General features: G+C 41.5%; 1 protein-coding gene across 1 annotated transcript in view; it reads right to left on the bottom strand.

Moving 5' to 3' along the window:
- Positions 1 to 13,509, bottom strand: part of EP300 (E1A binding protein p300) — an 80,475-nt gene that overhangs the window by 15,690 nt on the left and 51,276 nt on the right. The window contains exons 18-22 of the mRNA XM_018563930.1: positions 10,131 to 10,241; positions 8,191 to 8,247; positions 7,754 to 7,831; positions 1,739 to 1,806; positions 1,506 to 1,656 (exon numbers count right to left, since the gene is read on the bottom strand). Coding sequence (XP_018419432.1) covers positions 1,506 to 1,656; positions 1,739 to 1,806; positions 7,754 to 7,831; positions 8,191 to 8,247; positions 10,131 to 10,241 — 465 coding nt within the window. The remainder of the gene's footprint in view (positions 1 to 1,505; positions 1,657 to 1,738; positions 1,807 to 7,753; positions 7,832 to 8,190; positions 8,248 to 10,130; positions 10,242 to 13,509) is intronic.

The raw sequence follows: 13,509 nt of genomic DNA, 5'->3' as shown, positions 1-13,509 counted from the left end.
AAAAAAAAATCCACCTTGTAACCCTGGGAAGCTACAGAATGTAACCACAGATCCTGGCAGTCCTGAATCCAAATGGACACAAAGGCCAACAGACACTCCCCCACTTGCAAAAAGTATGGACCCTGTCAGCAAGCATTGGAATGGGCTAAAAGGGAAATCTTTTTTTTAAAATCAGGTTTTATTTAAACATTTTAAATGTAAAACATTAAAATTTTTTTTTAAAGTACATGCACTATAATGCCAAAAGCATTGGGACTCCGGCCTTTACATGCAAATGAACTTTAATTGCATCCCAGTCTAAGTCCGTAGGGTTCAACATTGAGTTGGCCCTCCCTTTGCCGCTAACAGCTCCAGCTCTTCTGGGAAGGCATCCACAAGGTTTAGGAGTGTGTCCATGGGAATGTTTGACTATTCTTCCAGAAGCACATTTGTGAGGCCAGGTACTGATGTTGGAGGAGAAGGCCTGGCTCGCAGTCTCTGCTCTAATTCATCCCAAAGGTGTTCTATCGGGTTGAGGTCAGGACTCTGTGCAGGCCAGTCTGATTCCTCCACCCCAAACTCACTCATCCATGTCTTTATGGACCTTGTTTTGTGCACTTGTGTGCAGTCATGTTGGAACAGGAAGGGGCCATCCCCAAACTGTTCCCACAAAGTTGGGAGCATGAAATTGTCCTAGTTGAGACTCTAATTTTTGTTAATATGCAAAACATCGCAGAGAACAGTATGACACAAAACATAGTTTGGTCCAAAAGATCTGTTCTAATTTTATTATGGCGCATCTGGTTTTTAAGATAAAAAGAGGGGAGTGGAGTGTAATGTAATGTTCTGCAGAGCTAGCTAAATGGATAATATAGGTCAGTAGATATCTTGAAGTTGCGATACTAAATTTCTAGGAGAGGTGAGAGCACTCGTGTAAACGTTCAGTCTTCACCAGAAAACAATGGACATAAGTATTTTATTTATTACAGTATTTTATTTATTACAGGTATTGTGGTCACATCTGTCACGTAACCGTATATGGAACAATTACCTGCTGTTCGGGATAGATGATTGTTCCAGGACGCAGATAGATTGTGTCCAGGGACAATCATCTAACCCAATCCACAGGTAAATCGTTCCTTGTATGCTTACATGCAGACAGCCACTGTCAGATGTGGCCACAGTCAGGTTCTCAGAGATGATCAGGAACTGATCAGAGAGGTCCCTGACCATGTGATCATCTATGCAAACTATGACATCATAATCACATAAGGCTGGAGGCTTTGTTGAAAAAAAAAAAAAAAGCCATAAATCTCTGGTCACAAAAGGAATAAAATATATCTGAACTGAGAAAAATGTGTAGGCTGCCATTCCTGACCTTTTAAAATGCTAGTTGCCCGATTGTTTCTGGCCTCAATATTTTGTGTCACTGACCTGAAACTAGCTTGCAGCAGTCAAAACTCCATATTTGCACTGTTGTGGGAGATTCTGGAAAAAAATAAAAACCCATTTCCAGTAATACTTACTTGGCTTTCATACCAGGTTTCACTTCCACTGTTTTGTCAGAGGCATGGACAACACGCACGGTAACTTCTCCAGCCTCGGGATTATTTTGTCTCCTTAGAAAATCATTGACACGATTCTCCAAAAATGAACCTAATCTTGTAGTTGGCATTCCTGTTGAAAGAATTTGTAAGAGTCTTAATTGGTATATTCCAATATTTTAGGACGGCTTCAACTAAAAATCCAAGGCACTTACGTTTTGCTGAAAACTTGTTCTCTTTTCTGGTTTGACCGCTTTTCTTCAGGCAACCATCGCAAACAAAACTACAGTTAAAAAGAAAGAAGTCAAGTTTACAGAAAAAAGGCCTCAAACCCATGTATAATTTACCAACACAGCAGATGTTGCATAGAAAGATATGGATGATCCACAAAAAAATAGATTTTATGGTTTTTAATAGAAATGTCATTATAATCCGAGTATTAAGTAAACACTTCCTTCATCTTAAAGTATCTAAAGCCAAAAATAGGATTTTTGTTCTCACCATAAAGTTATTTATCTAGATTCCATTGGGGACAAGGGAAGTTTTTAACCCCTTAGCGACCAGTAACGTACATAGTACGTCACTGGCAGCGGGCCCGTTTAAACAGACTGCCGCGTTTACAATAGAAGTGATTCTGGCGGCTCAGCTGCCATCAGACCGATTCTACGGGCCGGTTAAGTGCCTGCCCCCACTCATGCCAACACCCCCGCTGTGTTTCCCAGGCTCCGCTGCCCCTCCTGCGGGCCTGAGAACGGCATCCTGGGTCTTGGCGGGAAGCTAGACAGGAGAGCGGCGAATGTCCGTTCACCGATCTCCTCCCCGTTCCATGGGACCAGGAGTGACGCATATTGCATTACTTCCGGTCCCTGACCTGACATTGTTTGGCTCCGAAAGTCAAGCAATAAGCTATTTAAGTGCGATTTGCACTGCAATTGCTTAAAGTGGAAAGGTGAAAAGTTAAAAAAAAAGAATAAAATAAATGTAAAAATGATGATTTTTAAAAAATGTAAAAGTCCCCTGCGAGCTCTCACGTAAACACGCGTTGGGCGTGCCTACGTAAGAAAACGTTGATCGCATTACTCATGTTGGGTATCGCAGCACATGCCAGAGTGAGAGCAATAATTCTAGGGCCATTATTTACACATAGCTCTAAATTGATGACCTGTAGGGGCTCTTAAAGCGTTGCCTATGGACTTTTTGGGGTACTGAATTTTGTCGTGGTTTCACAGACGCACAAAATTTTTGATCTGGACATGCTGGGTATCTATTTACTTGTCGTAAGCTCATCTTTTATATTTTACAAAAAAAAAAATGGGTATTATATTGTGTTTTGGGGGACTAAATTTAATTTGTGCATTTTTCACTAAATTTATGGGTTTGATAAAGAGTTGCGTTAATATTGTGCAACATAAAAATGTGCAACTGCCGCCATTTAATTTTACAGGGTCTTGGCTTTCAGACTTTCAGGCCTAAAATGTGAATTATAACATGTGGGCAAAAAAAAGAAAATGTCTTGGCAATGAAAGGGTCCTTAAGCGGTTAATCTTCACATTATACTGCTGCTAGACACTGGCAAACAAACTGTGGGAAACCCAAGATAACCCCTCCTACTACCAGCAAACCTCAGTTTTGTAGCATTTGTAGCAAAGCAGTACCAATAGCAAGGTCTTTAACACAGAGAGGTGGGATCTGTGTCCCTCAATGGACCCCAAGAAAAGGATTTTAGGTACAAAAATATTCTCTCTCTCATTGATTGAGGGGGACACAAACTCTTATATCTTCAACGAGCTAAGATGACCAATAAAGAAAAGAAAATTTGGGACCATCTGCATCTCAAAGAGCTGGCTGAAGGACCTCACACCCGAAGTTAGCATGGTGGAACTTGAACTTGTGAACAGAAGACCAGGTGACAGGCTTGCTAATCTGAGAAACCGATACTTGATGCAGAAAAGCCAATAAAGCACTCACAGATCTAGGAGAGTGCACCTTGACAAAGAAATGTAGAGCCTGATTCTGGAGACCATGAGCTTGAGTCTATCGTCTTCTTAAGCCACCTAGAGGTGGTAGTGCAATAAGTCGGTGCACCTTTCTAGGGTTCATCTGGGAAGACAAAAAGGGAATCAGTCTTTCTAAAAGAAGCAGAAAAGACAGATTCTCGAAGCTTGAGCCACATCCAGACAATGAAGACAAATTTCCTTTTGGTGAAAACAGAGATGGAAGAACCTTAAGTGCGATAGAAGCACTGCGTCCTAAACCACCTAACCCCCCCCCCCCCCTTTACCTTTAAAGGGTATCTACCAGGATAAGGCTGTCGGTTCAGATACATGCTCTGCAGAAATGATGGCTATGAATGAAAGAAAACCACCTTGTGGGTGAGATTAGAAAGAGGAATATCCCTAACAGGTTTAAACAGTAGTTTCTAAAGTACAGATAGAAGCAGTTGAGATCCTGCATAGTCAGAGAGCAATGGGTGGTGGGAACTACATGAGAGACTCTGTACCAAAGGTTTTTTTTCTTTTCTTTTTACCAAAGAGTGAGAGGCCAAAGATTCTGGGGGAGGAAAGACATAGATAAGGGTGTGCTGATTTAATGGAGCCACCAAAGCATGCATTGCTTTTGCTAATGGATCCCTGTATCTGGAGACAAACTGGTTCGTTTAAGAAGTTGGAACCCAGACGGTTTACATTTGGCACCCCCAACTGTGACACAGATCCTGGAACACAGGCAGGTTTAGAGACCCCTCCCCCAGTTCCATGCACTGTTGGCTACGAAAATCTGCCTACGAATTGTCTATGCCCGAAATGTACAGGACAGTCAAGGCTGGAGCAAAAAGTTCTGTCCAGAACAGAATCAGATCTAAATTTTGCCACAGCAAGACTTGAGGATCCTCTTCTGATGGACAATGATACTGTGGTGGCAAACATCAGCCAACTGAATCCAAATCAAATGACCTTCCAGCATGAATGGGGAATGGAGAGTGCAGGACTAGTGCAGGGGCCAGCACCTTGGTGAATGCCCGCGGTGCAGACATGAGGTCCAAGGGCAGGACCATGAGCTGGTAGTGTAGAGGTCCCCCGGTAAAATGTAGAAAAAGCTGATGCTCAGGAAAGATGGGGACATGCAGGTAGATGTCCTCGATGTCCACAGAAGCCAGAAAGTCTCCCTGGTGAAGGGAGGAGATGGCAGATTTGGTGGATTCTATGCAGAATTTCTGTGCTTAAATGAAGCCATTTAGAGCTGCGAGATCTAGAATGGGGCAGATGCCCCCTCTGGGCATGGGAACAGTGAATGGGTTTGAGTCAAATCCCTGAAACCGTTGTGCCAAAGGAACTGGAGCATCGACATCTTGGTCCAAAAGACCTGAAAGCGCTTGATGGAGATCTGCTAATTTATGTGGTGACATAGGAAGGTTAGAGGTAAGAAACCAATGGAGGTGGAAGAGCAAACCATCAGTTTGCACCCCAAAGATACCAACTGCTACATGCTGTCCAAGTGTCTGCAAAAGTTAACACATGTGCCTCACTCTGAAAAAGGGGGGGCACCTTCATGCAGGCTTGTCTGAGAACTTGGCACACTTTTAGCCCCAGGCCTTGTGGGTGGACTGGGGACTAGGCTTGGAGGGTCTTGACGAGGAAGTCAAGGGAGAGGAGAAACAAAAGGGACATTTCTTAGCAGTGGAGGAAGGGGTAGACTTCACACTCTGCTCTGAAGGTTTCTACCTTTGAGGAAACTGTGTGCTTTTGCCACCAGCAGCGTCCTTGAGGATGGTATCAAGAGTTGGTCTGAAGAGATGTCCCTTGAAGGCCATGTGGATCAAACACTTCTTATACAAGGACTCGGCAGTCCAGCACTTTGACCAAAGTGCCCTACGCATGTGTACAGACATGAGACCCATGAAAGAAATGAGAAAGAAGCTTTCAGCAGACCATCAACTGAAATCTTAAACTCCAGATATTTGCTCCACGTGTTCAAAAACCAAGAGAGTTAACTATAGCAGAGGTTAGATCTCTTGAAACAATCAGACTTAATAACGTTAAGTCATAACCAGGGTAGGTTGAAGAGCAAGCCCAGCTAGCCAAAACAGAACTTCAATGAGCTCAAGAAAAAGCTTTCAACCGCTTACTGGTTGGGCCCTTAAAGACAGGCGCATCCTCTGTTTGAATAGTTAGCACCTTGTTAAGGCAAGACACTGCTGGATACACAGTTGGTATAGACCACTTTTGCAAAAAAACCTCCCCAAACAAATAAAAAGCCTATAAGTGCTTAGAAGGAGCAGACAGCTTATCAGGGTGTTTCCAATCTCCGTATAGAAAGAACAAAAAAAATTGGGTGGAAGTGGATAGTCTCTGCAGCCTTAATTTTTTTTTTTCTTCAAGTTTAAGAAAACCATAGATGTTTGTTATGTGCTCCCATTCACACAAAATACCTAAACATTTTTTTTAGAAATATTTCTTACCTTTATAGAGATGTTTCTTTAGAGTGGGCTTTTGGACAGACTGCAAGCTACTTTGAGCAATTTGAAAGTGAAAGTAGAGAGGGACACAGTGGGGACAGCCTCAGGTCCCTCACATTAACATACAAAACACAGGTACTTGAGATTTTAAAACCTTTGTTAAGACAGTCTAGTTAGTTTGTTTAGTTTTTAGTTTGAGTTCAAATCTAAAGTACAACTGATGAGATCTGCCGGAACAGTATATGCAGCGTAAGTTATGGTAAACATTAATTCCATAGCCCGATCCTTTAAATTACATAGCAGGAGAAAAACTTCAGCTTTTGAGTTTTCAGAAAAGAGCAAGAAAAAAATGTATGGCACAATTTTTTATGCCCAGTTATGAAGTGTGGATAGAACGATGTAACAAATATAAGGTAGGTTCCTCAAAAAGAGAGGAATTAAATGTATGTACACCAACGCTAGAAGTCTGGCAAATAAAATAGAGGAGCTTGAAATTAGGTTAATTGAAGAGGACTTCGACATAGTGGGTATAGCGGAAACCTGGCTGGACAGCACGCATGACTGGGCTACTAATATAGAGGGGTATAACCTGTTTAGGAGGGACAGAGGTGGGAGAAGAGGGGGGGGTGTTTGCATTTTAATTTGACTGCAAAAATGAAACGGCACAAAGGACCCAGGACTCTAAACTGCACTGGTATAGCAACAGGCTGATCCATCCTATAGTTTCAGAGCGGTCTTTGTGTAGCACAAGAAAACAATCCTTACAGGTAAGGCCACCAACTCAGAAACTCGCTTTGCAAAAGTGATGGCTACGAGAAAGGCAACCTTGAGAGTAAATTCAGACAGAGGAACATCCCTAATAGGTTTAAAGTGGGGCCTCTGAAGAGCTGATGCGCAGGTTGAGGGCACTATGCGTTACTGGGAACCATATAGGAGGGGCACTGTGTGCAACACTCGGTAGAAAGACATTCACTAAAGGAGAAGTGGCCTGAAAGAAATGTTAAGGCTGAGATTTGACCTTTCATGCTACTCAAGGCCAAACATTGATCCAGATCTGACTAGAGAAAACACCGGATTTATCCCATTAATATTTTCTGGGATGGAACTTCCTACTCTTGTACTAAGTGCAATGACTTTGTGGGAAGTGAATTTCCTAGCGTTAAGAAGAGTAGGAATGACGGAATCCGATAGACCCCTGTCCCTCAGTACTGGGGCTTAAAATCCAATATTAGCCAATAGACCGGACTCACATTCGCTACAGACTAGATCACACCAGAGGCTGTGCCAACACAGTAGAGAGCCAAGTGGCTGAACGTCCCATTCCACAAAAGCCCTGCATATTTAAGTCAAGTGGGATCCAGACCAGGTCAAGAAACCTAGAGGCTGTGCCATGGCTCTGGAACTGGACAGCACTCTGCAGCTAGCCAACAGTACACAGAGGTTTGGAAAGTGCCACAATGCACAGTGCTGTGCCCAAAAGGTTACATTCCAGGCTAACCCTGCAAATTTTGATCCAGTGGCACCAAAGTACAGCCTCTAACAATTTTGCGCAGAACAAGCTGTTCCTGATAACTGCTAGGTAGATTCCATCCCTCAATGGACGATAAAGAAATTGTTTTAGGTGAAGTTCCACTTAAATAAGCATAGGTCCCGCAAATCCTTGTGTAGTATGGCAAGTTGTTTATTCTTTACACAGCAACTATTGTACATACTAAACACATCCTGAATTCATGTAAACTGAACTGAAGAGATAGAATATAAGGGAAAAACTATTTACCCAGTTGGCCAGATTGTCTCATTATGAAGAACACAAATTTGGTGCATTTTCCGACCACAGTCTAAGCAGTCCACAAACCTAAAATAAAAACTCAGCATTACATTTATCTTAAAGTGTAACCACAGTATAACCTAACAGTATGAAAAAGGATTGTAAGGGCTTTTTGGAGCACTGATTGATGTATATGCTACATATGCATTCTGTGAATTTGTATACATTCTGCTGGTAGCTAATGAAAGTGTAAAGCAAATAAAGCGTTTATAAAAAGGCCATAGTTATAGTAGTTCTACAGTAAATTTCATATGCTATTTTAACTTGTCTAACAAAATGCTAAAAGGGCCACAGTGAGTATGCTTTTACAGAAAGACTAATAAAAAAAAACACTTATGAGAAGCCTGTAGTTACAAATTAAAAACAATCTTGTAGTGAATACATACTGTTCAGGGTCCAGGGTGTCATTTTTCTGCTTGGAAAACTGATCTTTGTTGATGGTACTAAAGTGAATAAAAAGAAAATATCAGAAGAATTTACAGCACAGAGCATGCTCAGATCTATTAACAAATTAAGTGCTGTGTTTACACATCTCCTAGCAATGTGTGAACTTCCTATATGTAGATATAGAAATCAGTATAAAGAAAAGAAAACAAAAAAAAACTAGATGGACTGAAAATGCAGTAATTTACTAACTAATCACTTAAACTACAAAAAAGGACTGAAATACCAGAGTCTAAAATAACAATCCTACTTTGACTACAGACCAGTGTAAAACAAAAAAAAACAGGTTAAAAAGAACCAACGCAGTGGTCAATTTTAAATGTTAAAATGGGAACTTTAGTTATTTCAAACAATTCTACCACATAGGTTTTTGTGGAAGAAACTTCTCACATCTGCAAAAAAAAACAACCCAACACAGCCAGCTGCGGGCTGGCTTTTCTAATAAGGTTTAGTTTAGTTAAGCATTATCTTTTATGGGCCGACTACTATCTGCAAAGTTATACAGACCTATATTAGAGGTCCTGTACGCTCAAGGACTCATTACCAGGATATCAAAATTACACTTTCTATTCACAACACAGCATAATTTCACTAAGGAAAACCAGCGTAAAATGTTATTTTACCTATTTTTTTTTTTAACTTGATTGCTATCACACAAGCCCCCTATGTGATAGCACTTTGAAGATAAGTTCTATTTAAGGTGACAATAGGGTCTATTAGACCCCCTAGGGCCAACTTTCCACTTCATTGGGGAATGACAGCTGCCTGCAGAGGCAGCTGCATATAAAACATAGCAGGCAGGGGCTGGAAGCAATAGCCAGCCTGCTATTGGCTTTTTCAAATTGCAATAGCAGGCTGGTTATTGCAGCCACCCACCCTGCTGTCAATTATCAGAGAAGGGACCTGCAGGAGAAAGTTCTCCTGCAGGTCCTCCTCTGCTGATTGACAGCAGACAGTGGGCGGGTGCAATAGCCAGCTTGCTATTGCATTTTACAATATCCAATAGAAGGCTGGGTATGGCTCCCAGCCTGCAATGACGAGTAGGCAGGGGGGCGGAGCAGAGGAGCCGCGGCAGGACCAGGAGACCGGAGGATCGTCCGGACCGGGGAAGCTGACGGAACGGCTGAAGAGGAAGCCAGCACATCAGCGGAGGGACGTGGGGCATCGGCGGTATGCAGCGGTCTGTGTCCCCGCTGCCTCCGCCAACACAGGCGCAATAGTCAGCCTGCTATTTGCTAGTGCAATTTAAAATAACCACTAGCAGGCTGGCTATGGCTTCCAAGCGCTGGATGGGGCAGTGGTTGCCAACATTCTAGCGCCGGCGACACGTGTCCCATCCAGCGGCTGGGTCAGTTGGGAGGCAGGGGCGCAGGGCACAGTGGCTGAGAGCAGACTCTCCTCCCCGCTGGGCACCGGCTGAAGGGCAGCGTGATTGAAAGAAACAGACTGCTGCAGGTGGCGCCGAGCACTGAGGAGGACAGGAGAGCAGAGTCGATTTAAGTGGTAGAGGAGGCAGTGGCAAGGGAAAGTGAACAAGCTAACAAAAGCCCAGGAGCCAAGTCGCAATTTCAAGTAGCCATGGCGACCTGGCAGCTGGGATTTGTCGAGCCCTGAATTATACCATGGAGAATGCATAGAGTTAAACTATTTGAGCGTAGGAATTTGTTTTGCAGTAGGCTGGAAGTAATACACACATATAGACGACCAGTCCACTACACCAAAAAGTAACTGGCAAAAAAATCTGTTTTATAAACTGCAGTAGAAGACAATATTTAGAGAGATACAAAAACAACATAATGTGTATTCACACAGGATAGATTATCAGAATAAATATACTACTGTGTAAAAAAAAAAAAAAATGTATTAGGAAAATGTTACTTACGTCTGTGGCTGTGTTGGGTCATCGCCAAGAGATACACTCTCCCCTTGGATCTCATTGAAGCATTTTTCACAGAAGTGGTACCTATCAGCAAGAAGGCCATATTTGGGTGAACTGTTCGTTCATGCAACCACAGCCGAACCACGTGAAACGGGAGGTCATCAAAAGGACGTTGCAGGAGAGACACAGGGATTGCGCAGGTGGTCATCAAGCCAAGTCACATGCCAGGGTAATTTTGATTTTTTTTTTTTTTAAATTTAGATGATTGTTGTTTGAAATTCATGGCAATCAAAGTCACCACAAGTAAGGATAGGGAAGGGTAAGAAATTTACATACAACAGAGAAAGAAAGCAGGGTGGGGGTGGGCATGACAAACAGAAGCAAGACAAAACAACACAAAGCAGAAAGCCAATGCAAAGCACAGATTAGCAAAGGATTCTTTTGAAATGGGATTACAAGCAGCAAAATCACAGCAAATTAAAGGAAAGATTTAACAAAAACTAATTAGCCCACAAGGTTCAGGAAGAGGCAAAGTTTGTCTTCTTGCTCCGCTTAGAGAGGACTCTACTTTTTACTTAAAAAGTTGTTAACCTAAGCACTAGAAATATGTATATATTGACAGTCTACATAGAGGGGAAGGGTCAATAGTATTTCATAGTGTAAACAAAGGAAAGCAGTTCCATAGTCAAAAAACTAAGGTCAGAAAAACATGGAGGGCTTTTTAGGCAAGTATAGGACCTTCACACTTAAAATTGTATACAAATGTCATGTTTTATTGAAGACATTAAAATGCACAAAACAAACGCATATTGGTGCTCAACCTAAACTTGATCAGCATAAACCTTGTACTCTCCTATACAGGAGTGATGAAAAGTTGTGATCAATTAGTCCTTAATTGGAGTCAATAGATGGTTACGGTTGTGGAAAATTCTCTACGTGTTTCGCCACAGCCGTGGCTTCACCAGGAGGAACATATTCCAATAATGTGGATGACTGTAACCATATATGAATGTAACAGCAACTATTTTCCCAGGAGTGAGCAAACAGGACTGCAGAGGCTCCAATAATCAAAAACTTAGTTCTCCTTGGGGGGCCGCAGGAGAAAACCGAGCAGCGAGGAGAAGACTGAAATGGAGGTAATGCCCGTCAGTTCAGAATGCATAACATGTGTTGAGGCTTTCCAAGATGAGCAGCAAATGTATTTGCTGCTCATTTTGGAAAGCCTCAAAACATATGGAATGCTATCTGAACTGACAGGCATTACCTCCATTGCAGTCTTCTCCTTGCTGCTCGGTTTTCTCCTGCGGCCCCCTAGGAAGAACTAAGGTTGTGATTATTAGAGCCTCTGCAGTCCTGTTTGCTCACTCCGATGTGAGAATAGTTGCTGTTACATTCATATATGGTTACAATCATATACCTTATTGGAATATGTTGCTGCTGATGAAGCCAAGGCTGTCGCAAAACGCATAGAGAATTTTCCACAACAGTAACCATCTACTGACTCCAATTAAGGACTAATTGATCACAACTTTTCATCACTGCTGTATATGAGAGTATCAGGTTTATGCTGATCAAGTTTAGGTTGAGCACCAATATGCATATATGTTTTGTGCATTTTAAGGTCTTCAATAAAACATGACATTTTTATACAATTTTAAGTGTCTGTGAAGGTCCTATACTTGCCTAAAAAGCCCTCCATGATTTTCAGCCCTTAGTCTTTTGGCTTTGGAACTGCTTTCCTTTGTTTGCATAATTGCTCTACTGGGTGTGGCTGTGGGACCTTCCCCTCTTGAACATAATTATATTAATAGTATTCCATAGGATAACAAACTTATTACCTTAAAATGTAATGCAAGGGTACATTAATAAAAAAAACAAGGCATTGAAAAAAATACTTAATGGCTAAGTCTGTTACGTTTGAATTTAAGTCAAGTCGGTTTGGTAAATTACAGACTACAAAGTGGGCAAGCACTAAATAAAATAAGGCAAATCAGTATGTTGCTTATACATACTGGCAAATTGCAAAATATGTTACCTTTGTATCTTTGCTTATAAAATCTGGAATGATGCCTACAAATTTTAGCTATAAAACCACTTGTAAGAAAAATATTCTGATAAAACTCGGGGCTGATGGTGAAAGCAGGTCCCCAAATATCAGCGGAGTAAGATACAAATTTTGAAAGTACAATTTTATTATGACGAATGAAGAAATCATTCTATGAGGCTAGTAATGTTGGCAGTGCCAAAGCAGGGTTGCTTGAAAAGACACCATGCTGTGAAAAGCCACAAATTCCCTCTGGTCTCTCTCTCACACATGCGCACAGCATACAGGATACAAAATATATATATAAGCCTACTGTTCAAATTGATAAAAAAAAAAAGTAGCATATGTACATAACTAGGCATGTTTTTAAACAAATGAAATCTGGCAACCAAATTAGGCAAAGTTATGCAATGTCAACTGTCCATTTATAACCAAACTATTCCTTATTAACATAATCAACCAAAATGTATTCCAGCTATAGTTCTTATATAAAGTATTTACCCCCCTGGTATTTGGGCTAGTTCCTATAAAGTATTTACCCCCATTGGAAATTTCAAAGTTGTACTGTCATAGAACATTGAATTACAACAGATTTAATAATTGTTTTGACTGCTCAACTGAATCCTTCATGTCAAAGGGGTAAAACCTTCTCTGAACAAAAACAGATTTTTTTATACTCACCATAAAATTATTTTCTTTGCCATATACAGAAAGTCCATGATAATCTAAAGCAGAGCTGTTTCCTCCAATAATTGATATTGGAGTTACTCATATTTTTCATGGAGTCCATTGAGGAACATAGGAATACAGATACAGTCAGGTTATAATGCCATCTTCAGGCAGTAGATACACTGGCAAACAGAAAAGTTTTATGCTAGTCACCATTTAGCCCCCTCCTCCACCCAGCATGCCTCAGTTTTGAAAGAAAGCAATATACAGGGCCAGCAAAAAAACACAGAGGTGTGGGACCTGTGTCCCTCAATGGACTTCAAGGAAAAAAAAAAAACGTATTTCCTTAAGTTATCCGTTGAGGGGAACACAATTGTCAGGACATCAAAAAGCTGTCCAACTGAGGCAGGGGCTACAGCCAATGACTGATCCAAGAATGAACTAGGAACGGTTAGCAACACAGGACTAATAGAAGGACCAACAACCGTATCTGAACCAAATGAGGTGACGTCCCCTGCAAAACAATGGAATTTGCCAATGACCAAGAGATGGCCAAAGAGCATTAACCTGATGCAGAAGACCAGGATAGATAGGATTACTGCCAAGGGGAATTACTCTACCTAATGGAACACTGAGCCCACACGAGCAAGAGGCTGTAAAAATAAATAA

This window comes from Nanorana parkeri, unplaced genomic scaffold, assembly GCF_000935625.1.
Source record: "Nanorana parkeri isolate BGI_ZX_2015 unplaced genomic scaffold, ASM93562v1 scaffold711, whole genome shotgun sequence".
NCBI classification, from domain to species: domain Eukaryota; kingdom Metazoa; phylum Chordata; class Amphibia; order Anura; family Dicroglossidae; genus Nanorana; species Nanorana parkeri.
The sequence above is the reverse complement of the archived record's forward strand: the minus strand, read 5'-3'. Positions and strand labels throughout refer to the sequence as shown.